At 41.6% G+C, this 26,830-nt stretch overlaps 1 protein-coding gene across 1 annotated transcript in view; it reads left to right on the forward strand.

Annotated features, from left to right (window-relative positions):
* CRB1 (crumbs 1, cell polarity complex component) overlaps nt 1–26,830 on the forward strand; it is a 213,175-nt gene that overhangs the window by 84,346 nt on the left and 101,999 nt on the right. Inside the window, exons 3-5 of the mRNA XM_005691053.3 lie at nt 5,149–5,344; nt 8,069–8,208; nt 14,821–15,006. Coding sequence (XP_005691110.2) covers nt 5,149–5,344; nt 8,069–8,208; nt 14,821–15,006 — 522 coding nt within the window. The remainder of the gene's footprint in view (nt 1–5,148; nt 5,345–8,068; nt 8,209–14,820; nt 15,007–26,830) is intronic.

Genomic DNA, 26,830 nt, shown 5'->3' on the forward strand with positions numbered 1-26,830 from the left:
TGTTCAGTCGCTCAGTCGTGTCCAACTCTGCAAGTCCATAGACGGCAGCACGTGGGCTTCCCTGTCCTTCACCATCTCCCAGACTTTGCTCAAGCTCCTGTCCGTGGAGTGGGTGATGCTGTCCGAACCAGGCCAGAATACTGGAGCGGGTTGCTATTCCCTTCTCCAGGGGATCTTCCCGACCTAGAGGTGGAACCCAGGTCTCCTGCACTGCAGGCAGATTCTTTACCATCTGAGCCTCCCAGGAAGCCCTGGCAAACTCATACAGGGCCCTTCTAGGCACAAGGCCCTGAGTGACAGCAAAGGTCACATGCCATGAATTCCAGGAGACTGGCCCTGCTTGTCAGATGGCTGGGGCAGGGGGAGTCACAGAAATTCCCAGAAAGGATCTTCACCAAAGCACTGAAGTGGGGGTTCTTGAAAGCTCCCCAGAAGGTGCTGCAGCTCTGAAGGATCTCTGGGAAGTTCCCAGACACCTCATCCTGCAGCCGTGGGAACAAGTGGTCTCCAGACTCTCCGGGGAGCTGCTGGGAAGCCTACCTGCCCCCATGAGTCCCGGCTTCTCTCCCACCTCCCGAATCCCGAAGTGCCTCAAGCCGGGAACTGCATGGAGAAGGGAGTCTGAGGGCACGTGTTTCCTGACGTCTCTCTGTTGCAGGGCAGGTGGTCTTGGGAAGGGGTGATCTCAGCGCTGCATGGACAGCAGATTTCCCGGTGCCCTTGGACTGACGCTCTCTGCCCTTCAAGTTTGGACGTCACTTTCCTTGGGTTCTAACAAGACTGCCTCCACACCCCCGTACCCCCCACCAGGCAAGGATGTCTTTTCTCAAGGGCGAGGTCAGGGCAGAGGCAGGAGCTGCGCTGGCCTTTCTCTTGGCCTCAGGGCTATGAAGTGAGATCTCTCTGAAGTGAACTCTCCTCCCCCCAGGGAATATGACCTTTCCATATAAGGAAAAGGGGAAAAAAAATTGATGTAGCAGGTAAGCAAGAAGAGGAGAGAAAGGAGGACTTGAGAAGGGAAGAGTCAATCAAATCCAGAAGCCTTTGAAGAGACTAAAGGAGAACCTACCGAAAGCATCGTCAAAACCAGGAGGAGATGGAGTGCTTTTTTGCTTTAAATTAATTATAGAAGAAGCATCATTAGATTATTTGCCAGGAACGGTGCTTCTCCACCGAAGCCAGTGTGTCAACATGGGAATCTCTCATCCTTTTTCTTTTCTGCTACTGTTGTTCAGCCGCTCAGCCATGTCTGACTCTGCGAGCCCATGGATTACAGCACACCAGGTCTCCCTGTCCTCCCCTAAATGCATGTGATTTCAATCCTTCTTTGAAATTTATATCTTTAAAAATATTTGGTTGTGAGAGAATGTCTGAACTGCCTTTGACAGCTAATGGAAGTCACGCAGTTCAGAGTGAAACTATCCGTGACTGTCAGGAATCAGTGATGTAACACCTTAGTCATCTGTGTATACGTAGCGATGTATACGTAGTAACTGTGTAAGTTATAGTGCGTCCCCGAACCTAATAAAGTCAGAGGGTTTTTTTCCTGTCCTGTACATTTTTCTGTTGATGCAGAGTTCCTTTTGTTTGTGTTTTTATCCCAACCTTTCTACTTTCCTTTCATATAGGAAAAAAAAAAAATAAGTGAAAGTGAAAGGCTCTCAGTCACATCTGACTCTTTGTGACCCCATGGACTATACCATCCATGGAATTCACAGAACTATAAACCAAATTGAACAGACTGGTTCAGCTCCTGGAGGAGTTTTTGTGAAAGAATTTAACGTTACGAATTTTCCTTTTCTTAGACAATTAGCCACAGAAAGCTACTAGGTAGCTGCAATCAGTTTCTGTTGCTACATAGGGTTAGAATGACACGACCCCATACTCAGGGACACTGTTTACAATGTGAATGTCTCCAGACAGACTGGACCACACTGTTCAGGTATGGTTTTGAAGGTCAGTTAACTATCTATACTTGATGGCTGTATGCGTGAAACAGTAAACATCCAAATGAAAACTGAAGATCATAGTTAGTTTTCCAGATGTTTCATCTATGAAGGCAAGCATCTGGAAATACAGAAACATCTGGATGACTGACTATGCTCATCACTTTTCATCCAGCTGCTTTGGCAGCATTCAGACGGAGACCAAATCACTTTTTCTTTTCTTCCCGTATCAGTACCACTGAAAAGCGGTGATAAGAATCACATTGTTAAGTAATATTAAGAGTGATAAGACATATCAAATAAATCCAAAGCAAATCGTTGTCTGTACTGAAATTGAATTTAAGCTTTTGAAACACGTTCTTATACATGCATCAGGATCACTTAAGAGCTAAAGTATTTGAATGACATTGTTATAAATGGAGCTGCAGTGTCTAAAATAATGGTTTCTAATTTATTTATCTTATTTCTTAAGCAATAGGAAGTAACCTGAGTGTATAACAGATAGATATATGAATTTTATTCACATTATGAAATAAAATTTGGGCAAGTGTTAACAAGTTTTAAATGACTTATTTGGCTTTATATGTTAACGGTTTTTAGTAAATATAGATGACTAAAATACCAAAAGTTGTAATCCAAAGCTATTAGGATGTGAGAGTTTAACCATAAAGAAGGTTGAGTGCTGAAGAATTGATGCTTTTGAAATGTGCTGGAGAAGACTCTTGAGAGTCCCTTGAACAACAAGGAGATCAAATCCTAAAGGACATCAATCAATCCTAAAAGACATCAACACTGAATATTCATTGGAAGGACTGATGCTGAAGCTGAGGCTCCAATACTTTGGCCACCTGATTTCTGAAAAGCTGACTTACTGGAAAAGACTCTGATGCTGGGAAAAATTGAGGGGAGGAGGAGAAAGGGATGACAGAGGATGAGATGGTCAGATGGCATCACTGACTGGGTAGACATGAGTTTGAGTGAACTCTGGGAGATGGTGAAGGCCAGGGAAGCCAGCAAGCTGCAGTCCATGGGGTCACAAAGAGTCAGACATGACTTAGCAACTGAATAACAAATATTTAAAAAATAATTATATGAAACATTTCTAAAAGAATTGATCATTTATATATTCTTAAAAAATAAAAAAGGTATGTGTAATTGTATTATTTTACATGGCAGAAATAAAGATACCAAGGCATTGCTGAAAAACTGCTTCAGAGATAGAACGAGAACACCAGTGTCTCATGGTCAGTTCATTTCCCCACCCAGGGGTTGAGCCTACATCTCCTGCATTGGCAGGCGACTTCTTTACCACTGAGCCACCAACCTTCCTAATGCCAAATAAAACTGACAGAGAAATTCCCATTTGCAGGCCGGGTGAGAAATAGCCAGGCCTCAAATAGGGATACTTAGGTACTTTGGGAAGGTCATGTACACACTGCTATATTTTAAATGGATAACCAACAGGGACCTATTGTATAGCACAGGCAACTCTGCTCAATGTCATGTGGTAGCCTGCATGGGAGGGGGCTTTGAGGGAGAATGGATATATGTATAGGTATGGCTGAATCCCTTTGCTGTCCACCTGAAACTATCACAACATTGTTAATTGGCTATATTCTGATATAAAATAAAAAGTTTAAAGTTTGAAAAAAATGGCAAGCCACTTACCTACAACAGATACTATTCTACAACTTTCCATTTTTACTGATGTAAAATTTAAATTCTTTTTCTTTTCAAAAATCACTCGAAGTTAACATGCTGGCATCTCTTTTTGGGTCAGCATTTGTAGAGTCTAGTCACAGTTGTAAATGGCAGGTGGTGTTGGAATATCCTATTTCATTTTCTGTCAGAAAAGAGGACAAAAAATCGAATAACTACTAAAAACCTCTGAGTTCTTGAGAAATTCCTCTATAATTTTAATTCATAATTTGTTATCCTAGGGAATAGGCCCAGGAATAAAGATGAGCAAATATAGATAGCCCCCTTTTTTATCTTTTAAAACCTATATGCACATTTGATTATTGTTTATCAAATACTATTTCAACTTCCCAGGTAGCACTAATGGTAAGAACCTGCCTGCTAATGCAGGAGATGTAAGAGACACAGGTTGAATCCCTGGGTCAGGAAGATCCTCCAGGGTAGGAAATGGCAACCCACTTCACTATTCTTGCCTGGAGAATTTCATGGACAGAGGAAGCTGGCAAGCTACAGTCTATGGGGTCACAAAGAGTTGGACATGACTAAGCATGAATGTACCATCAAATGTTATTTAGACAGATTCAGTAGAATACTTTGTGATCTCAGTGTGACTACTTTTGAAAGTCTTAAACTTAGCTTGCTTAGAAAATAATCTTCACCTATTATTTGGGGAGGGGGGAATACAGATTTTTTAAAATGTAATTTTACCTTAAAATGAAGTAGCTGTTAATAATAGCACTAAATACGTTGAGTTTAAGTCATGAATGAATTTTCTATTTAAAAGCAACATTTTACAGTGGTATAGAAAATGTAAATATTTCTATGCAAAAAGGATACTAGGGAAATAATTGCACATTGTATAATAAATAAATATTTGTGGAAAGAGAAAGTACCTTTTTTTCTCTAGCAAATATGTAGTATATTCCAGGTATTATGTTAGGCACTTTAGAACACATTGCAATTGTGATAAGTATCCTATGGGGTAATTACAACTATTGATCCCATTTTTCAGGTTAAGAAACTTGAGATTAGGAAAGATCAAGCAACTTTCCCAAGGTCACACAACTAAAAGAGGCTTTGACAAGATTCCAATCCAGGCCATTTGGCTTTGGAGTCTGAGCTTTTACCCACTGTTCAATGTGATGCCTAATTAAACTAAGTGTTTAAAAATAATTTAAAGACATTGGCCAGTCCCTTTCAGGCTTCCAACAAAAGTACAGTAAACAATTACTTTGTTCTAAAAATGATTTGTTTCCACGGACTAAAAAGCCACAAGCTGTTGCAGGCGATGGTTCTTTGTAAGTGACAGCTGCTCTGCTTTGTGAACTTCCCGCAAGCCTGCCAGAAAGTTAATATCAATTACAATTAAGGAGGAAAATTATTTTGGGCAACATCACATTTGACAAGAGCTTTGGCAAACAAAGCATTGCCAAAGAGCGAAAATATTAACACTTTGCTAAAACTTTTCCTTTTTTTTCCCTCCCGTGCCAACTTTTGAATAAAGGTGTAAACTGTGAACTGGAAGTTGATGAGTGTTGGTCCCAGCCCTGCCTCAATGGTGCCACTTGTCAGGACGCTGTAGGGGCCTACTTCTGTGACTGTGCCCCGGGATTCCTGGGCAATCGCTGTGAGCTCAACACGGACGAGTGTGCCAGTGGGCCGTGTCTCCATGGCGGGCTGTGCGTGGACGGAGCCAACAGGTACGCTTTCTCCCGAGAGAGCACTCACTGGCCAGAAGCTACTGGACCACCTCTGGTGAATCTGGAGATCTCACATCCCCAGCTTAAGGTTTTCAGAGTGCTTTATGCTTCAAGTGATTCAAGGTTGTAGCAGTCACGCTTTATTAAAAAATGCATCCTTTGAGGGCCCCTGTCTCAAGAGAGAGCATTTTCCAAGTCATTCTTGTAACAGTTTAGAATTTCTTCCGTTATGGAAAAGTGCCAGTCTTCCACATCGAAGAAACAAAGGGGAATCTACCTTCCCTATCCATGGTAGATGTGAAAACAAAGCTGGAGTTATTCTGTATGTGAATATAAGATTGTACGTTTGAAATGACAAGCATATAAATCAAGTGGTGAGAAAGAAATCCTTTAGGAATTTTATCTAAACAGTGTTGGCAAGGGCAGTGATATTAAATTAATTATGTCTTGAATTTCTAGTTGTTTAGGGAATTAGGTGAGTACTTTTGAGCCAGCAGAGTGATGTTCCAAATTAGAGTCTAACATTGACTTTTCAGCAGAAACAAAACCAAAACAATAAATCACACCTTAATATAAGGCATATAATAAATTTGGGTAATGGTAGTTGAATTCATATAAGATATTTTTTGGAAGAACTTTCTAACACTTAGTTAAAGCACAGGCATTGAGTTATTAAACCTTGAGTTTTAACTGCTTAGCACTTGGCGGTGTCTTCACATATCCTCTGGCGGCTCAGTGGAAGGCAAGGTGGGCCTTAAAATTCCCCCTCAACAACAAGGAGTCTAAAGTTTGGAGAAGTCAGGGGACCCCCACAGGTTCATGCAGTTAATTCTTTGCAAAGGAGGACTAGAATCCAATTTTATTTGATAAATAAGATATAATTTATCCCACATCTGAATTTCAAAATGTGTCAGACTCAAAAGCGGGAGCAATAAAAGTCTTGTGTGCTTCAAATATCCAGGAAAACAGCACATTTTAAGTAGAACAAGGTGGCGGAGCACCTCTTTGGTAAACTCGGAGCGTGATCCAGGCTTTGCCTGTGATTTTCAGTTATACCCACTTTGTTCTCCAGTGGCGAGAATCTTCACATCTGGAGACTGGTAACCAGGAAACACGTGGACAGACAGACCAAAGCAGCGGTTCCCACACAAGTGCTCCGGGAAAGAGGAGGCTCTCCCAGCCAGGCCTGACTGTTTCCAGGAGGCGTCAGGACAGAAGTCACACGATGCTTTTGATACCTGCATGTGTGTGTGCTAAGTAGCTTCAATCGTGTCCGACTCTGTGAAACTGTGGACTGTAGCCCACCAGGCCCCTCTGTCCATGGCATTCTCCACACAAGAATGCTGGAGCGGGTTGCCATGCCCTCCTCCAGGGGATCTTCCTGACCCAGGGATCGAACCCGGGTCTTTTGTCTGCTGCATTGGCAGACAGGTTCTTCACCACTAGCGCCACCTGGGAAGCCCTTTGATGCCTTTGGAAACACAAGCAGAACAGGGCTAAACCTGCTTCCTGCTGGCTTTCCTCTTTTCACCAGAGTATGTGCTGTGAATACTCTTTCTTCTGAATCCATAGCTCTCTCATTACCTAAATTTTGAGATCATCTCAAGTTCAGCAAATACAGCCTGACTTTGTTTTCCCTATGAGATTTGCGGGAAAGGCAAAAATTATGCCCCCTGGAAGGTTCCTGCAGGCAAAGGAAGATGTGAATGGAGACAGTCTATGAACTGCACTAGCCAGGCTTGACCACAGGGCTCTGGTCTCCAGTGTCTCACACGTGGTGTTTAGATTTGCAGTAGGCCTTTTTTAAATCGGAGAAATGAAATAGTGACTAGAGGATTTCTAGCTAGGAAAATTATGTGTAAAAATTATAGTCACTTATATCTGCTAGTGTTTCATTTTCCTTAGTGAATCTTAATGTCTGCATTGGTGGTACATAGACACATAGCCAGGGTGAACAGCACTGTTACTCTTTATTAAATCATAGGTGTCCTCCCCCAGACACTTATTTTATCTAAGCTGGGTGTGTAAGCCCATGATTTTTCAATACTAGATCCTCAAGGAGAGGCCATCTGAAGTGAAATAAAATGAACGACTCTCCCTAGATTTGTATTTTAGGTCTGTCAGATAATCCCATTCAATCGACGAATCATTATAAATAACACGACCAAAACATTCTTGTAATCTAGAAATAAGGAAACATAAGTCACAATTTATATAATGAGAAGCTTTCCTTTTTTCCATAATTTATTATTTCACTAGGGACCTTATTACTGGGCTCTTTATATAAAGAGTGCCTCGATGGTGTAAATCATCCTCTGCCGCCTCACCAGCACTGACCAATCTGTTTCATACGGTTCAGTGGTTTGGTTCAGTGTTTTCTGCCCTTTGGCATGCCGCGCTCACTCTCCATACGCACATTCAATTATCCCGATGATTCTGTGGCAAAGGCACTATTCCTTTCAATCTATGGGTGAGGAGACAAAAGTATGAACAGTCACGGTTTCCAAGGAATTTTGACTGAACACTTGCTTGGGGTAAGGCTCCTTAGCTCTCCTTAACACACTTGCTTTTACTAAAAACCTTGAGGGATCATCTCTAGAAGCCTGCAAGCATATGCTTTGGGTAGGTATTAAGCCCACACTGAGGGACAGGGGAGAGACAGGATAAGGATGCGTCATCTCCCGTGAGCACGGGCTAATGTCCCGACTTCATTTTGCTCCCCAGGTACACCTGTACCTGCGCAGGTAGCGGGTTCACGGGGACACGCTGTGAGACCCCACTGCCCCCCTGTTGGTCACAGCCCTGTCACAACAACGCCATTTGCGAGGACAGTGCTGACCGCTACACCTGCCGCTGCCGGCCTGGTGAGTGACAGGATTCCTCCCACTGGTTAGTTTTTTTTTTTTTTCCTTTTGCGTAGAATAGAAACAAATAACTTAGGGCAAATGGAAACTAACAACTCTTGTTGCCAGAGGTTTAACACCAACTCTTTCTTCTAGTTGCCATTGTTTGATTTAATCATGTTCTTCAGTGCTCACACATATCTATTGCTACACTATGCATTATCTGAACTAGATTACCAAGGTGTCCAATCATCAGAATCTTCTAGAAGAAACAGAGAGGGAAAAAGTAATCAATGGAAAGGTTGATTTCAACATGGTTTTCATGGAGTAAAATTCACTGGAAGATGCTTCCTTGTCCTCCAAGATGTTTTCTTTGACACCTAGAACATTTTAAAACCCATGAAACTCCATTAAAATCCTAAGTGCTTGTGTTGAAATTCATGAAGTCAATCAATGTGATTGTTGTTGATGGTCCCCATAGACAGTGTAGAATGGTTTTTCAGAAATGTAAGTATTCTGCTCACCTTTTACAATGTAAAAGACGATACAAGTTACACATGCATAAACCGTAATTTACACTTAAAAGGTAACTGGACTTGAGCGTAGAGGTGACAGGAGAGAGTGTGTGACACTTGAATCAACGAGCCACTCATAAATATTGGTGTTAATTTTGGCAAAAAATAACCTGCTTGACATACTTCAGCCTAACCCTTACTAGGATTTTATTGCTAGAAATGAAAGTGCATTTTGCCTCTCTTCTTTCTTGAGCCATTGGAAAACAACCGATAAGCATGCAATTATTTAAAATCTAAGCTTACTGACCTCGTATTCGCACCTCCCCATTCATATTGTTATCTAAGGAAAGGGAGGCCCTGTAGTTGGGGGGAGGCGTGGAGACTGGGGTCAGTCCAGTCAATAGCAGCTTCTGATCAAAAGGCATCTCAGTGCCTGAGGAACATTTTACATGCTTTGGTAAAAACTGAACAAACTTAAAAGTATGAAAGGAAGCTGGGAATTCGCCTGTGGCTCAGAGCTCTGTGTACCTCATGTGTCTCCCCACTTCCAGATAATGAAGAGGACGTATTTGTTATCCTTTGGCCATTGGTCCTTGTCACTAGGAAACAATTTGTAACACTTGAATCAACAAGTCACCTCTAACACTGAATTTTTTTCCAAAACATGTTATTCCATGTTCTTGTCATCAGCCAACCCTCAACACTCAATCAACACTCTGAACAGGACCTCAGTCCAGAAGCAGGGGGTGAAGTGGACAGCTTGGGAGCAGGATGAGTCCACCATTTGTTAACTGAGTGAACTAGGATGAATTACCCCTTAATTCTTACATTTCTCATCCGCAAATGAAGGATAAAAAAGCTATCTGTAGTATTGTTGTGAGGGTAAAATTATAAGAATGGAACCTGGCATGTATTAAGTACTCAAAAAAAAAAAAAAAAGCAACTGCTATTACTACATTCCAGGTTCTACACCAGGAGGTGGAAATTGTATATGACAGATGGTTTCTGTGCTCTAAAATAGGGGTCCCCAATCTCTGGGATTTAATGCCTGATGATTTGAGGTGAGCTGATGTAATAATAATAGAAATAAAGTGTATAATAAATGTAATGTGCTCGAATCATCCTGAAACCACCTCCCCACCCCTCTCCAGTTCACGGAAAAGTTGTCTTCCACGAAAGCAGTCCCTGGTGCCAAAAAAGTTGGGTCCTGCTGTTCTGAAGGGTTTGTAATGGAGTCAGGCAGCAAAGGAGAGCTGCCTAAAAAAGACCAGTATGAGTCCCACTCATTCAAGCCCCAAAGATTTCACTGCCAACTATATATATGAAGGATTAGGGGGTCAAAAAGACACAGTCCCTCCTTCCAAGGAGCTTAAATTCTAGCAGGAAAACAGTGTGAAAAAACTGTGAACAGTACAATTTTTTGTGGCTCCGACAGTAAAGAATTTGCCTGCATTGCAGGAGACCCAGGTTCGATCCCTGGGTCGAGAAGATCCCCTGGAGAAGGGAATGGCAACTCACTTCAGGATTCTTGCCTGGACAATTCCATGGACAGAGGAGCCTAGCAGGCTACAGTCCATGGGGTTCCAAATAGTTAGACATGACGGAGCGACTAACACTTTCGCAAGAATCTCTAATAAATTCCGTAAAAGGGAATAAGGGGAGAAAATGTTTAGTGATGGCTTGACTGAGGAGGCAGCATTTTAGAAAACGTGAAAGATCACTAAGCACACCCCAGAAATGTACCCACGAGCTGTGTGACTTTGGCCACGTCTCTGCTCTGAGCCTCGGTTTCCTCATCGACAGATAAAGCAGAGATGATAATAACATCTGCCTCATAGTGTCATTGTGGAGTGAAGTCCGGCAATACAGAAGGAGCTCCCAGCTCAGCCTAGACCACAGCAAGTCAACAAATGTCAGCCTGGCACTGGAATTAGGAGACGGGCCATTCTAGACCCTAAGGCCGGCAGGTGGTAGCTCATTGCTTGTTTGAGGACAGAAGAGAGGAAAAAAGAAAAGGGAAAGACCAAAGGGCAGCAGGAGCACAGAGGAAAGAGCCCGTCCAACTGTGGGGCCTGGAGGGGCTCTTCAAAATGATGCGCTAGGCAGAGCTGAGGGTAGCGGGTGGGCTGAGGAGCAAGATGAGGCTGAAGCCAGATCACGATGTCCTCCCTGCAAACCGTGGGGCAGTCTGACCTGTTAATTTACGAAGAGCTTCCTGGCGCTTCAGTGGAAGAACGATGGAGAGAAATAAGGCTGATCGCAGGGAATCCCGTGAGACTTCTGCAGTGATTTAAGTAACAGGGAAGTCACGGACTGGAACAAAGATGCCAGCGGTGAGGGTGGATGTGAGCATATGGACGGCCACAGGAGCCCCTTAGGAGGTGGAAATGACGTGGGGATTGGGAAGGAGCGCCAATTTAGGACAGTTCTGCTTCTGAGTTTCTCTCTTGGGTCACTGGATGGATGTCGATTTTGCCTAGAGAGAAAACTCACAATGTCTTTGTACCCAGTTCTCACAGTTATATGTAAAGAGAAGGTTTATCTAAGAATCGTAGACCGTTCCTTTGGATCATGAGATGCCTGCCACTGAGCACGATGACAAGAATACAGCGCTGTAATTTCCCAGGGTCCTCGTTTCAGGGCTAATTAATCGCAAGTGTCGGTCACCTTAAATGCTTACCTTAAAAGTTTTCCTGTTACCCAGAAAAGATTGTTGTTGTTGTTTTTTTCCTTAAAACATGTAATTTAAGAACCCTGGGGTCTTGACTCAGCATCATATTGTTTCTTTGTACAGAGTTTTATAGGAAAACTTGTTAGAACTGTTGAATGTAGTCTTGACTGAAAGAATCTATTTATACCTCTGGTTAAAGGGAACAGCAAACAGAATCCCCACAGGGCCCAGTGGTAGGGACGGGACCCATAAGACCATAAATCAGAACCTTCCTAATGTTCAGGATAGAAATAAAGACAATGCATGAGCTGGAAAGCAAAAAAGGATTTATGAAAGTACTAAATTACTTCCTAACCTGGGCTGTGCATAAGTCTTCAAACTTAGAATGAGAAGAAAATTGAAAATAGAGCTTCAGTAAGTCAACTGTAGCACAAGACGTTTATAAAAACTTGTGAAAACCATTATTTAGTGAATAGGTGTAGATCCTTAAGTATGAAATAAAAACGCTTAAAAAATAAACATTCAGGCTTAAGAGACTGAGGGTTCTAGGGGTGGGGTCATGACAAAGGATTGTGGGACCCTCATCTGACATGTGCTTCCAGTTCCCTTTTCAACTCTCAATTTCTTCTTGAGAAGGTTGATAAAGACCTGGGGTTCAAATGTGACAAAAGTGTTATATGGACGAGCAGCAGAATTTGTGTTGTGGTTACAACTTGACATAGGACCCCATATAGGTTTTTATTAAAATTACATGAGCATTCATATCATGTTCTCATTATTTGCTCATTAAGAGTTCATCAACTCTCTAGTTTATTTGCTAAGCGAGGATTATCATCTAAATTGTTGATTAGTTCTGTTTGAATCTCACTCAGGAGTTGACTCAAGGTAAATGGCAACCCACTCCAGTATTCATGCCTGGAAAATCCCATGGACCAAGGAGCCTGGTGGGCTACAGTCCATGGGGTTGCAAAGAGTCAGACACGACTGAGCAACTTCACTTCTAGTACTCAGGTGTTGCTCAGTCCTAGCATGGTGAATAAAAAAACACAGTCTCTGCTTTTATGGAGCTCACAGTCTGTTGAGAGAGACAGCTACATAAATAAGTGAAAGCTATGTCGTTTGTTTAGTCACTCAGTCGTCTCTGGCCCTTCTGCGACCCCATGGACTACAGCCCGCCAGGCTCCTCTGTCTGTGGGATTTCCAGGCAAGAATACTGGAGCGAGTTGCTATGCCCTTGCATGAAGGGAGTGGGTTGTCATTCCCTTCTCCAGGGGATCTTCCTGACCCAGGGCTGGAACCCGAGTCTCCTGCATTGCAGGCAGATTCTTTACTGTCTGAGCAATCAAGTGAAAACTATATACATAAATGAATTTTACCTCTAAAAATAAGCGCATAATACCAATCTTTGTAAGACAACGAAAGGAAAGAATTGGGTATGTGAGAGAAAAAAGGTTCTTATTTAGATCTGTCCATGAGGAAATGACATTCTGAGCAAGTAATAAAAGATCGAGTCGGAAAACTTAAGAGTTATGCAGGCAGTCTTGGAGGAGGGTTTTCTAGGGGAGGGAACGGTATTATAAAGGCCCTGGGACAGAAGGCATTCTAGGGACAGACAGGAACAGATTTGGGAATGGGGCCAGATAATAAAGGGCTGGCCAGGTTAAGGATTTTGAACTTTATTCTGTGTGAAAAGTGAAGCCATTGAATAGTTTCAAAGTAAAGAAAGACCATGGTTAGATTTATAACCTTTACCATTTTGGATTGCAATTTTATTTTTAAAACATATTTTTCAGCAGTTAAGTGACATTGCAAAGATCCGTAGGTGAAGTCATTTGTATTATAAGTCAGATTGTGTTCCTATGGGAACTTCGTACATCTCTTTCATCATCTCACAAAACAGCTGGTGTGATCCTGGATACACTCCTCAGCATTATATTAGCAGTTACTAAGTTTACATTTTTGGACTAGCACTACACATAGTATGTAAATAGTCAAAATCGGTAAGAAAAACAACCTAATGGAAAAAGATATGAAATGATAAAAAATTCTAAAAATATTAAATTCAGTAATATCTGGCGAAAATGTAAAGCAAACAATGATAAGGTATGATATTTTATCTAGCCAACTGGTAAAAATTTTTGCTTGGTGTGGCAAGTGTTGACAAGGGTCTGGACCACACACACTCTTATCCTGTGCCAGTAGACACGTGACAACCTCTACAGTTTCTCCAGAGGTCGTTACCAGCATCTATTAAAATTTGAAATGCCCGTAACCTATAACCCAGAAATCCCACTCCTAGTATAGACCCCAGTGTTGCACTCACACATTTGCACAAGCTGCATATATGATGTTATTCAATACAATATTGTAATAGCAAAAATGTATATAAACCCCCTAAGGGAATGGAATGGTCAAATTATACACACCTATGTTATGGACTACTTGGCAATAGTTAAAAATTATGAGTCAGCTCTATATTTCTAACATGGATAGATCGTGCAAGGGAGTAAAGAAACCAAGCCGAACCGCACGATGCTTGCAGTCAGTACAGTTCCAGGTACGTTAACGCACACAATAAACAGACACATATATGGTTTTAACAGGTGCATATGTCAGTAAAACCACAGAAAATAGTTCTGGCAGGGACTTTCTTTTATATTTAATATCCAAATATTTTATAAAATACTAAATCATTCATGTTTTATTGTTTTTATTCTTGTCCCTAGTAAAATGACCCAGCTAAATCCATTCAAATACAAAACAGTTTTTTCTTCTGTCTCACGGTGTGTAAGGAAATCATTTACCTCTGCTCCGAGGTTTAAGAGAAGCACTGAGGCTTGGCTACGTGCTTTCTGCTGAGTGTGTGCTGTGTGCTAAGTCGCTTCAGTCCTGTCTGACTCTGCAATGCTGACCCTGCCAGGCTTCTCTGTTCATGGGATTCTCCAGGCAAGGATGCTGGAGTGGGTTGCCATCTCCTCCTCCAGGGGACCTTCCCAACCCAGGGACTGAACCCACTTCTTTTACATCTCCTGCGTTGGCAGGCGAATTCTTTACCACCAGCGCCCACCTGCAGTCTGCTGACTTTCCATCTATACTCTGGAAAAATATATCTTTTTTTTTTTTTTTCTTGCTAAGCATTCAAATAGTTGGAATGTTTGAAGAATTGGAGTTTAGTTAAAACTTCCAGGTTAAGTCAAGATGATCCTGAAGCCCCTTCATCCTTCTTTGTTAAGTGTTGGGTGGTACCATGGAAGTGACTCCGCTGTTGCTCTTAACGTTCACGGAAGCCCCCTTTATCAGGTCCCCTTGCCGGCTCCTCGAGGGGGGCCCAGCACCTGTTACCTGGCGCCACGCGGTGGCCAGCCTCCAGGCCATCTGCAGCCCAGGCGCGTGCTCCATGGCTGAGGAGCTCTGAGCCCGCAGCCTCTCTGGCCGTTTATCCTGCAGGATACACGGGCGCGCAGTGTGAGACCGACCTCGATGGATGCGGGAGCGGCCCCTGCCAGGCCGGCGGGCGGTGCGTGGAGCTGCCCTCGGAGACCGGGCGTGAGCGCCTGGCCCGTCTGCTGTCTGCATCCCGCCGCCCCGAAGCCTTCCCCCGTTACCTCTGCATCTGTCCACCCGGACTCACAGGTAAGGCCCGGCGCGGGGAAGACACTTGGCCTTTCTAGCATTTGCCAGCAAATCATGCATTCACCCAGAGAGCGGTGCTGTGTGACCTCTGTGCCCTGGTGCAAAGGGTCCCCCTTGTGGGCCTGGAAAATACCTCATTTCACCTATCGTAATTCCTCAGATCATGAGGAAAATGTTAAAAACAGGGGTAGAAGAGGCGTAGGAAAGGGAAAATACTTGTATGCTTTATCCTGGGGAATTAGAAGCCAACTCAAGCTCTTCACCTTAGAGAGAGAAAAGTTTAGAGTTTTTGTGTCATTAAATTTTCTAATGATGTTACATTTTATGTTATTCAGATTTTGCTTAAAAAGTTAGCGTATTTATATTTACACTGAGAACAATTATCTAGTCTCAAGTAATCAACTATTCTATAGTGAAAGTTGTTCCCCATATCAAATTTAAAGGACTCTGTCTTATTCTACAATATTCTTACTCTAAACCCAGTGGAAATTTGCATGAACAGCTGTGTTTGTGTCTGGTCCCATTTCTGAAACTTTTCAGAAGTTTGGAGACAATCCTGTATTTGATGATGAGTAGCAATTACCTGGAGAAGGCAATGGCAACCCAGTGTTCTTGCCTTGAGAATCCCAGGGACGGAGGAGCCTGGTGGGCTGCTGTCTATGGAGTCAAACGAGTCGGACACGACTGAAGCGACTTAGCAGCAGCAGCACCAATTACCCACAGTTACATAGATACCACTGAGAAAACTAATTGCAACCTAGATTTCTACCTTATTTCTCTCTCAATAGATCCGGTGATATCTGATAGCAATATTTCAGCTGCTGTTGGGGGTTTCTGAGAAAAGTAAATGAGGAATAAGAAAAAAAGGGGGGATGGGTCTATTTACACTTAGTATTCCCTTTATTTTAACATCTCAGTTTTTATGTGCAATGACCTTTGTTTCTTGGCAGTGTTTGCGATAAAGTTGCTGTAGAGAATGTCCTGATTCACTGTCCCCTCTGTGAAAACACATAGGAGAAAAGTCTCGCCAGTGTCAACGTCAGAAGCAGTATAGTTCTTCCTGAATAGCTTCTAGCTTGCATGCTTTTCCGCTTAGTAAAAGATGTGCAAATAAATCTTGATAAATGAAAAAAAGCATGAAATAAATCTTGTAATACATCATATTTCCCAACAATGTAAGATGCTGGAAATCTTATAGGTAAAAGTGGGTTCTACAAGCATATAGGTTTTTCTGATAATACATTTCTGTATTTACCCCACCCCTGGGATTATTCAAATTTCCTGTTCTGTTTCTTAAGAAACAATTTATTGTTCTGTTTCTTTTCTTAGTTGCCTTATTTTCTTGTATTTTCTGAATTGTATGGTCTTGGTGTAGTGTAAGTGATTTTGTTAACCACTCTAAGTTCTCCTTGAAACAAGGTAAGGGAGTTATAAATGTTTTTTTCTTGGGTGTAAAGTTATAAAGAGGAGATTCTATCAAAGTCAGAGGCCTCTGCTAATGTTGCCTCATTAGATGAAAGAACATGGCTGACCGATGTATTTGCAGATCCGAACAAGAGAGGCAATAAAATGCCCCAGGAAAGTGTGTTGGCCTTGATTTCTGAGGAGCAGCTGAGAATGACTACATGAGTTAAAAGAAGTCCTGGGCTGCCCCAAGTACGGCTTCATGAAATTGCTCACTTTCCACTCATGTGACTTCCAAAGAGGGTTCTCAGAATCAGTTGTCCTTCAGATGGTGATTCAGGGTCACATGCATGCTTAGTCGCTCAGTCCTGTCTGACTCTTTGCGACCCCACAGACCCTAACCCTGCCAGCCTTCTCTGTCCATGAGATTTCCCAGGCAAGAACACTGGAGTGGGTTGCCATTTCCTTCTCTGGGGGATCTTCCCAACCCAGGGATCGAACTCTCCTCGCCTGCATTGGCAGGCAGATTCTTCACCACTGAGCCACCTGGGAAGCCCCTTTGTAAGCTGACTCAAATAAGTCTTATACATAGTTTGTTAAATATATCTTATACACATTTTGTTAGATTTATACCTAAGTATTTCATTTCTGGAGTGTCCCTATATATGGTACTGTGTTGTTAATTTCAAATTCCATGTGTTCACTGCTGTTATGTAGGAAAGCAATTGACTTTTGACTTTTATATATTAACCTTGTGCTCAGAGACCATGCTATAATCATTTATTAGTTCTAGGATTTTTTTTTTCAGTTCTTTCATATTTTTGACATGAACAATCATGTTCCTGCCCTTTAAAAATATTAATATTTATACAGAATGCCTTTTTCCATCCTTATAGTTTCAACTCTTGTTGTTTAATTTGAAGTGAGTTTCTTTTAAATGTTATAATAAAAAAGCATATTATTGCATCATGCTTTTTAAAAACTGTTTTTCAATCTCTGCTTTTTAGTTGGTATATTTAGACTATCTACCTGGACGTAATTATTGATGTGGTTGGGGTAAACTCTGCCATTTTATTATTTGTTTTCTCTTTGATTTCTTTGTTTCTCTTTTCTTACCTTTCTATGGAATACTTGACCATTTTTTAGGGTTTTCATCTTGATTTAGTTCTATTATTTTAGATGTATTGTCAATTTTTCATATACACAATATGGTTCTTCTGCCTATTACAAGGTACATGTGCAATTCATAGCTGATTGGTATTAACATTTTATAGTTTTGGATGAAGCAGAGGAAAACTCTTTTTCCATTTAGGTCTCTTTATCTTCCCCACTTTAAAGTATTATTGTCTTGAGGATAAGATGGTATTCTAGTTCTTATTTTAATCATTGCATATAATTTAGACAGTTTATGGAAAGAAGGGTGCTCTCTCCTGTTTGCCTGCCCTCCCCATTGTTCTTTCTCTCTGCCTTTTGCCTCAAGATTCTTATGCTACTAGTTCCTTCCTGGTCAAAGAACTTCCTTTAGCTCTTCTTTAAGAGGTGGTGTGCTAGTGACGGTTCTTCTAGTTTTCATTTGAGAAAGTCTTTATTGCCCATTTATTCCTGAAAGATAGTTTGTTGAATGTAGAATTCATGGTTGACAATTCTTTTCTTTAAGCATTTGAGGAAATATACATCTCTTCCTTCTGCACTCTATTTTTCGAGTAAGAAATCCACTCTCGTTGAAATTCATGGTCCCCTGTAGGTAGCACATCTTTTCTCTGACTCCTTGCAGAGAAAAATTATGGAGTGATAACACCTTCAGCTCTATTTCGTTTTCAGAATTTTACTTATGAATGTATCTCTGTGTCTATTTTTTTTTTCCAATTTGAAATTCACTCAACTTTTCAAATCTGTGGATGTATGTCTTTTGCCAAATTTAGGATGTCTTTAGCCAAGGTTTTCTTTTATTGCTCTTTCAGCCCTAGTCTCTTTTTCTTCTGCTGCAACTCTGATAACGTAAACTTTGTGTCTTTTCCTGTTTTTTCACAGATTCCTGAGTTCTGTTAATTTTCCCCTGTTTTTTGTTTAGAATGGGTAAATTTATTGATCTGTCCTCAAAATTCACAGATTTTATTCTCTTTCATCTCCTCTCCACTATTGTGCCCATCCAGAGAATTGATTGTTTCTCCTATTTTATTTTCCAGTTTTATAATTTCCATATTTTAACATCTAATTCTTTGCTGATATTGTCTATTTTTCCTTTTACTCAAGAGAGTTTGTAATTGCTTATTAAATCATTTTATGATGGTACTTTAAATCTTTGTCCGATAGTTCAAAAATATGATTCAGCTCAGACTGAGTTGATGACATCAGTTCACTTTCTTTTCTCACACAAGTTGTAGTTTTCCTAATTCTTGGTATGATGGGTGATTTCCCAATTGTATCTAGGACATTTTGGACATTAGTCTTATTTGAATTTTTAAAATTTTATCAGGCAGTCAGCTTCCTCGTTTTGGCAAACAGGTCATAGTCTGCTCCTGTGGGCTCTGCAGGCCCAATGACCAATTAGATTTCGGAGTCCTGGCAGTGTTATTTTGGGCTGGTTGGTACATCTGGTACTACTTGGGCTCCCATTGATCTCTGCTGATGATATAAATAACACAGTTTACTTTTTGCAACCTGTACATGTTTGCAGTTCTATCACTTGTTAGATTAAAATAAATTTCTATCATGATGAAAACTGTAATTGTGAATAATACATTTAATGACAGACCTCCATTCAATGAAACCATTAGATTTGTTAAATATAGCTACAAGCTTTTTCCGGTTTTAAAATTATAATTAAGGATGTATCTCTTGCTGTTTACTCTGTGTACAGTTATATTCCACATTGAAAATAGTCGTGGTTGCATATTTAATGCAATTTCTAACTTTCTATAATGAAAAAAGTGAACTATATCAGGGTAGAAATTAACTGAGATTCCCAGAGAGACAGAAATAAAGAGAGCTCCAGGCCACGGGAATGGGAAATAGAGAATGCGCGGGCAAAAGGGGCAGGTTTGGAGCTTAGCCATCAGTTGTGTCCGACTCTGTGCAACCCAATGGACTATAACCCACCAGGCGCCTCTGTCCCTGGGATTCTCCAGGCAAGAATACTGGAGTGGGTGGCTCTCCCCTTCTCCAGGGAATCTTCCCGACCCAGGGATCGAACCTGGATCTCCTGCATTGTAGGCAGAGTCTTTCCTCTTCTCTAATTATCTCAAAACCATTAAACATATTCTTCGGCAAAATTTCCTCACATACCACCATAGCCATTTTGTGCCTATAGCGGCAATGCTCGACTTGTAATGAGAATGGTGGATAAAGACTTGATTTAAAGTCTGTTTACTTAAACTCACATAGATAATTTTAATGGTAAACTAAATAAATCTATAACTGGGAAAGGCCTGTAGTTGAGAAACGCTGTTCATTTTAGTCCAAAACTATAAATTATCTTTATTTTGTATGACCATCCTTGACCGCTGCTAGAAGGAATGTTGGCTGCTTCTTTCCGTCATGTTTTAACTTTTGACTTTGGGGCACTGGACTCAGTTCTAGGGATATAATGATGAAAATACATGGTCTCGTCCCAAAAGAAAGTGAAAGAGCGGGAGGAAAAAAAAGAGGCACAAGAATATAAGACAATACAGTAACTGCCACAGTGAAGCCGTAAAAAGGTACAGCCAGAGAAATCAGGAAAGAAGACCTATGTCTGCTATTTATGTCAGATAGAATTTAGTGGAAATTCCAAGAATCCAGATGACTTGGTAGTATTTTAATACAAATGATCGCGTTACTTCTAAACATTAAGAAAGGATGTTGTGACCCCTGTGCTTACCCTGGAGGCCTGTGTTCTAAGCTAAATTGGAAACAATTGACTCATGTTTTTAATGTGAACATTTTGTTTCTGTTTATCAACATGTGGTGATAAAACCTCTAACAAGTTTCCCAACGGCTCATAAGCCAAGTCCAATTTTCAGCTCTAACTTTCACTCACCACCTCCAATTAACGTTTCCTCCAACAAAGAGCAGCACCGTCGCTGGTCTCTGGAATGCTTCCTTGTTGCCTCCGAGGTGGGATCTTCTTCTGCCTCACCCATCTGCTCTGTGCATGGGAAGAACTGAGCCATGCAGCAGGGAATCCTGCGAAGTCCTGGCTTCAAACCTCAGGCAGGAATAGCGGGGTTCTCAACAATGAGCACCCCGATGAGAGCCACCTGGCAGAGTGACTGCACACGGGGCCCCTCGTGATCGGGTTCATCCGCCTCCAACACGGTGTTGCTAAAAATGAAGTGTTCACTTCTCCTTAAAAGTTAAATCCTGTCATTCTACCCAAATCCAACTAAAATAGACACATAGGGCTGAACATGTAACCTGGAAAGCTTCCTATATTCATGAAGCGATGAAGCAGGCATATGGGGCCATCAGCAGCTCCTGCCCACAGAGAAATCGTCCACAGAGTTCGTTTCTTTGTTGTCTCAGGCTCGCTGTTCTTAGAGGTGCACTTTTCCCGTAATTAATAATTCCAAGTTTGAGACTATAAGTCCTAAATAACCTGAACAGCTATTAGATGTACATGTGAAGCTGTAACCCTAGAAGAGCAAAGTTTGCTTTCATCCTTATTTACTTAATGACGTGTTTATTAATCTTTTCAACAGATTCATCCAGTTCATTTACCTTTGCTTTTTCTATGAATTTTAACATCTATGAACAAAACCCTTCGTAGCACAGGTATGAGCACATTTCTGCATGTACTACTCTTGATTTGGCTGTCTCAGCTCTAACAGTTAGGGAAGGCGTGTCACCACCTTATATACCCATTGATTTTGAAAATCATCTTCATTATGCTTACTACCTACTCTCTACGAAGGTGTCTTGTAGGGAAAATTAACGGTCATGATTTAGACGGTCAAATTCAGGCCAGATACAGAGATGGCCGCATCTGGGAGACCCTCAGGACAGAGAGAGATAATAACAGCTTCTCGGGTTGTGGCTTTATTGCTTTACCATTGTTGGCTGTTTAGTCGCTCAGTTGTGTCCAGTTCTTTTGTGACTCCATGGACTTTGTAGCCCACCAGGCTCCTTGTCCGTGGGATTTTCCAGGCGAGAATACTGGAATAGATTGCCATTTTCTTCTTCAGATGACCCTCCTCACCCAGGGATCGAACCTGTTACTCCTGCAGTTGTGGATGGATTCTTTACCACCTGGGAAGCCCTTGGCTGCTTTATTAGGTTAGCATTATTTTGTGGACATGGCATGAAACAAGCTAAGGAAAGCTCTCAAATGGATAATCAGCAGATAGATGTCACTTCTCCAAGGATTCTGGCCAACATGTATCAGGAAAAGAAAGCTTTCTAAAACAGAAGAATAAAACCGTGGCAAATCCTTCACCTTGAAGTTCATAATTAAATTCTCCATAATCCACATTGTCATGCCACTGGTGCGACTGGGATTCTACTTTTGTGTGAGAAATGTGGGCCACCACCATTTATAAGACCTGTAAGGGAAGTTCAGTTCAGTTCAGTTCAGTCGCTCAGTCGTGTCCAACTCTTTGCGACCCCATGAATCACAGCACGCCAGGCCTCCCGAGCTCCCAGAGTTCACTCAGACTCACGTCCATCAAGTCAGTGATGCCATCCAGCCATCTCATCCTCTGTCGTCCCCTTCTCCTCCTGCCCCCAATCCCTCCCAGCATCAGAGTCTTTTCCAATGAGTCAACTCTTCGCATGAGGTGGCCAGAGTACTGGAGTTTCAGCTTCAGCATCATTCCCTCCAAAGAAATTCCAGGGCTGATCTCCTTCAGAATGGACTGGTTGGATCTCCTTGCAGTCCAAGGGACTCTCAAGAGTCTTCTCCAACACCACAGTTCAAAAGCATCAATTCTTTGGTGCTACACTCCCCAATAGTAACCAGGTGTTGTTAGAGCGAGAACTAGAAGTGGATGTTCAGAGACGAGGTTGAAGATACTAGGAGCTGGGTTTATGGGAGTCCACACTGCACGCCTGCACATGGCCTGGCAGCATTTGGTTTGCTGCTGGTGAGGACAGCTATCTGAAAACCCCAATCCATTCATTCCCTGCTGCTCAGGTTCCCCCAGAGTTTCTTTAAGCATGCTAATCTTCGGAGGAGAAGGGGGCGACAGAGGATGACATGGGTGGCTGGCATCATCGACTCAATGGACATGAGTTTGAACAAACTCCAGGAGATGGTGAAGGGCAGGGAAGCCTGGCGTGCTGCCTTCCATAGGGTCTCAAAGAGTCAGACATAACTTAGCAACTGAATGACAACAACAGTGTTAAGAAAGAACAGTATTAGTCACCTCCACCTGCCTTCATCAAAGATTATAGCTCTTTCACCAAAGGCCACTGCTGTGTTCTGTATTGAGAGGCTGTCTCTCGACAGACACACGGAAGGTACTTCAGAAGCACCTTTTCCTCCATCACCCACCCCTCCCTAACCATGTACACACACACATTTGTCTGGAGTTTACTCCAGCCCTGAGCAGCTCAGGTCTCAGGTCCCAGGTCCCAGGCCCCAGGCCCCAGGACAGCATTAGAACCTTAGATCAACCAAATTTACTAAAGAGTTAGGTCTGTTTTTACAGTAAAAGGTTCTATTATACCTGCTCTTGGTGAAAACCAGCCCTCCTTCCGCAGTAGTCCTCTTCCACCTCTCCCTACTCAGTCATTGAGCAAGTATTCTTGGAAAGGCTGGAGTCAGAGTTGGTTATAAGTCTGTTTAAAGTTCCTCACCATGACTTGCAAGTCTGTTTATCTTGGCACTCATAGGCATCCAGCACCCCAGGTGTTTTCATCCAGGCCAGGCAAGCCCTGGTCTCTGACACCAAAATGCTCTGTATATTGCCTAATTTCATCTGATTTCCCATCCTTTTCTGACCTGCCTACTATATGCTAAAGGTCTCAACATTTATTATAAACTCCATTATCACTCTCTTTACCTCTTTTTTATTTTTTTATTATAGTATAATTGATTTACAATGTTGTGTTAGTTTCAGGTGTACAGCAAAGTGATTCTGGCATGTATGTATATATAAATGTGTGTGTGTGTGTGTGTGTTTGTGTGTATACCTATACATATACATGTATTTCAGATTATTTTCCATTATAGGTTATTATAAGACATTGGATACAGTTCCCTATTTTATAGTAAATCTGCTGCTTATTTATTTATGGATAGCAGTTTTGTATCTGATAATCCCAAATTTCTAATTTATCTCTTTTTGACCCCTTTCCCCTTTGGTAATCATAAGCTTGATTTCTATGTCTATGAGTCTGTTTCTTTCTTTTTTGTTATTCATTAAAAAAAATTTTTTTTTAGAATATAGTTGATTTACAGAGTTGAGTTAGTTTCAGGTATACATCAAAAAGAATAAAATGCTTAGGAAAAGACCTGTCCAAGGAGGCAAAAGACCTATACTCAGAAAATTGTAAGGTACTTATGAAAGAAATACAAGATGACACAAACATATGGAAAGACATACCATGTTCTTGGACTGGAAGAATCAATACTGTGAAAATGACTCTACTACCCAAAGCAATCTATAGATTCAGTGCAATCCCTATCAAATTGCCGATGGCATTTTTCACAGAATGAGAACAAAAACTTTTACAATTTGTATGGAAACACAGAAGGCCATACATAGACAAAGAGATATTGAGAAAGAAAAATGGAGTTGGAGGAATCAGGTTCTGATTTCAGGCTATACTCCAGAGCTACAGTAATAGATCGATAGAACAGGATTAAAGTCCAGAGATAAGCCCGTGTAACTATGGTCACCTAATCTACTACAAAGGAGGCAGGAATATACAATGGAGAAAAGACAATCTCTTCGATAAGTGGTATTGGGAACTGGACAGCTACTTGGAAAAGAGTGAAATTAGAACACTCCCTAACAACACACACAAAGAAAAATTAAAAATGGACTAAAGACCTAAATTTAAGGCCAGATACTACAAAACTCTTAGAGGAAAATATAGGCAGAACACTGACATAATTTTGAGCTGTCTCTTAGAGTAATGAAAATAAAAATAAACAAAAGGCACCTAACTAAACTCAAAAGATTTTACACAACAAAGGAAACAATAAGCAAAACAAAAAACACAGCTCTTGGAATGGAAGAAAATATGTGCAAATGAAGTAACAGATAAGGGATTAATCTCCAAAATACACAAACTCATGTTGTATATATAATATTGAGTTCTTGAAGCTCAATACTAAAACAAACAATTAAAAAATGAACTGAAGATCTAAATAGAGATTTTTTTCCAGAGAAGTCATGCTGAAAAAGTAAAGCACATACTAAAAGGCTAAAAAGCACATGAGAAGATGCACAGCTTCACTAATTATTAGAGAAATGCAAATCCAAACTACAGTGAGGTATCACCTCACACGGTCAGAATGGCCATTATCAAAAGTCTACAACCAGTAAATGCTGGAGAGGGTGCAGAGAGAAGAAGACCCTTCTACACTGTTAGGTGAGGATGTAAGCTGGTGCTGCCACCGTGGACAACAGTATAGAAATTCCTTAAAAAACTTGAAATAGAGTTACCCTATGACCCAGCAACCTCCCTCCATAACCTCTTTTTCAAAGATTTCTTTCACCTACATGCTTTAGCTACAATCTAGCTATATTCTCAGAATGCTATTTTTCTGCAATCTTTGTAAATGGTGGTTGTTTTCTATTCTTCTCCAAAATCCCATCTTTGGTTCCCAAAGTCACCTTCTACCTCTAGGCAATTGCTCCTTCCTCTTCATTCAAAACCCCACTCATTTGAAAGGATGTGTCTTCATATACAGGCTGGTATCTGATGTCTCAGATGGCGAGGAATCTGCCTGCAGTGCAGCATGAAGCCACCTACATGTGGCCTCTCCTTATTGTGGTTTTCCTCTCATCCCCTGTACCTTTCCATCAGCCACTGAAGAGTTTACTATCTCACTCCTCTCCTCGTTCTTGGAGACACACGTATAGAATACCCCTGCAAGCATCATTTCCCAGTCGTTCGACCTCCTTGTTTCCAAATGACTCTGACTGCAACCTGGCTACTTCCATCCCCTTCTGTGGTCATGATCTAGATCTTATTGTCACCAATAACTCATGGAAAACCTCACTTTCCATTCCTCTGTTCTCTGACCACAGCCTCCACTCTTCCAGTTCATTTACATGCCAACACTTTTTCACTGCACCTCGTCAATTGTTCCAACCAATTTTCTACTCATTGCCTCCCCTTCTGTCTTAGCTAAGACTTCATGGTCTAACCCTACAAGTATTTCCTTGCGGGTAACCTCAGCTCCCCTGATCCTGTCTCTCTCCATTGTACTTACCTGGCAAAAGTACACGTGCGATTAAACGTCACACTTCATCTTCTCCACTCCTACAAGCAATTTGGGCATGGCTAGAGAAAAACTCATAACTCAAACACTTAACTCACGAATATTGCTTTAAATCTATGACCAAAAATTTCAAGGAGACTCCTAGCCCTTAGACAATACTCCTTTCAGAGTTCTACTTCCCAAGATGACCTTTTTATACTTTCTCTTTCTTCAAACTTCGATTAACTCCTCCCTCGTTGTTACCCTCCGTTGATTATCAGGTGTCTAATTTCATTCAGAGAAGAACCACCTCATCTTCCCTCCACTAAATCTGTTGTTGGATCTGAGATTTGATTTCATCCTACTTGCAAGTTAGCTCATAACTTAGCATGTTCCTTCTTCATGGATGCTGAAGAGTAAGCGTTTTGAGTAAGGGGGAGAAAGGCACGCACAGCAGTCAGCATGGGCAGTGTTTACACTGTTTTCTCCTGCACTCAGTCCTTGCAGGGTTGACACACTGTGGGCCCAGGTGAGAATTACACAGATGCAAATAGGGAACACTGAGCTGACAATTCACTGTTCCTATAGCAAGCAGTGTGAAGCCTGTTCTTTGTCCTGGAGGGAGATTTTACATGACTTCATCCTCAGAGTTGCCTCCTGCCATCAAATCCTGAGAAATGGGCTGGGTGAAGGGAATTCAGAGCCTTTCATTCTTGGCTTTCCCAGTAAGGGACTGCAAGGATGCACAGGGTCCAGGAGTCCATCCCATGGTCTGACACTTTCAAGGGTGAGTGCAAAGTTTTGGCTGAATATGCCACTCCACTAGCCAACTTGATTAATCTGACTGGGGTCAAATCTGATCTAGTTCCCTCATTTAGCATTTGGTTAAGGATATTATCATAGAACTCTGGGAAACAGGATGAGGTCAGTTTGCAGTGTTGACTTCAATTCCACTCCTCAAGGTCCTGGACTCAACAAATTGGGAATAAATCCTAAGGGCATCAGCAGGCCTTATTTTAGTCAAGATATAGTCCAAAGCCAGTCAGTGACCCACACAAGGAGTTTAGA

The sequence above is a fragment of the Capra hircus genome, chromosome 16, assembly GCF_001704415.2.
Source record: "Capra hircus breed San Clemente chromosome 16, ASM170441v1, whole genome shotgun sequence".
NCBI classification, from domain to species: domain Eukaryota; kingdom Metazoa; phylum Chordata; class Mammalia; order Artiodactyla; family Bovidae; genus Capra; species Capra hircus.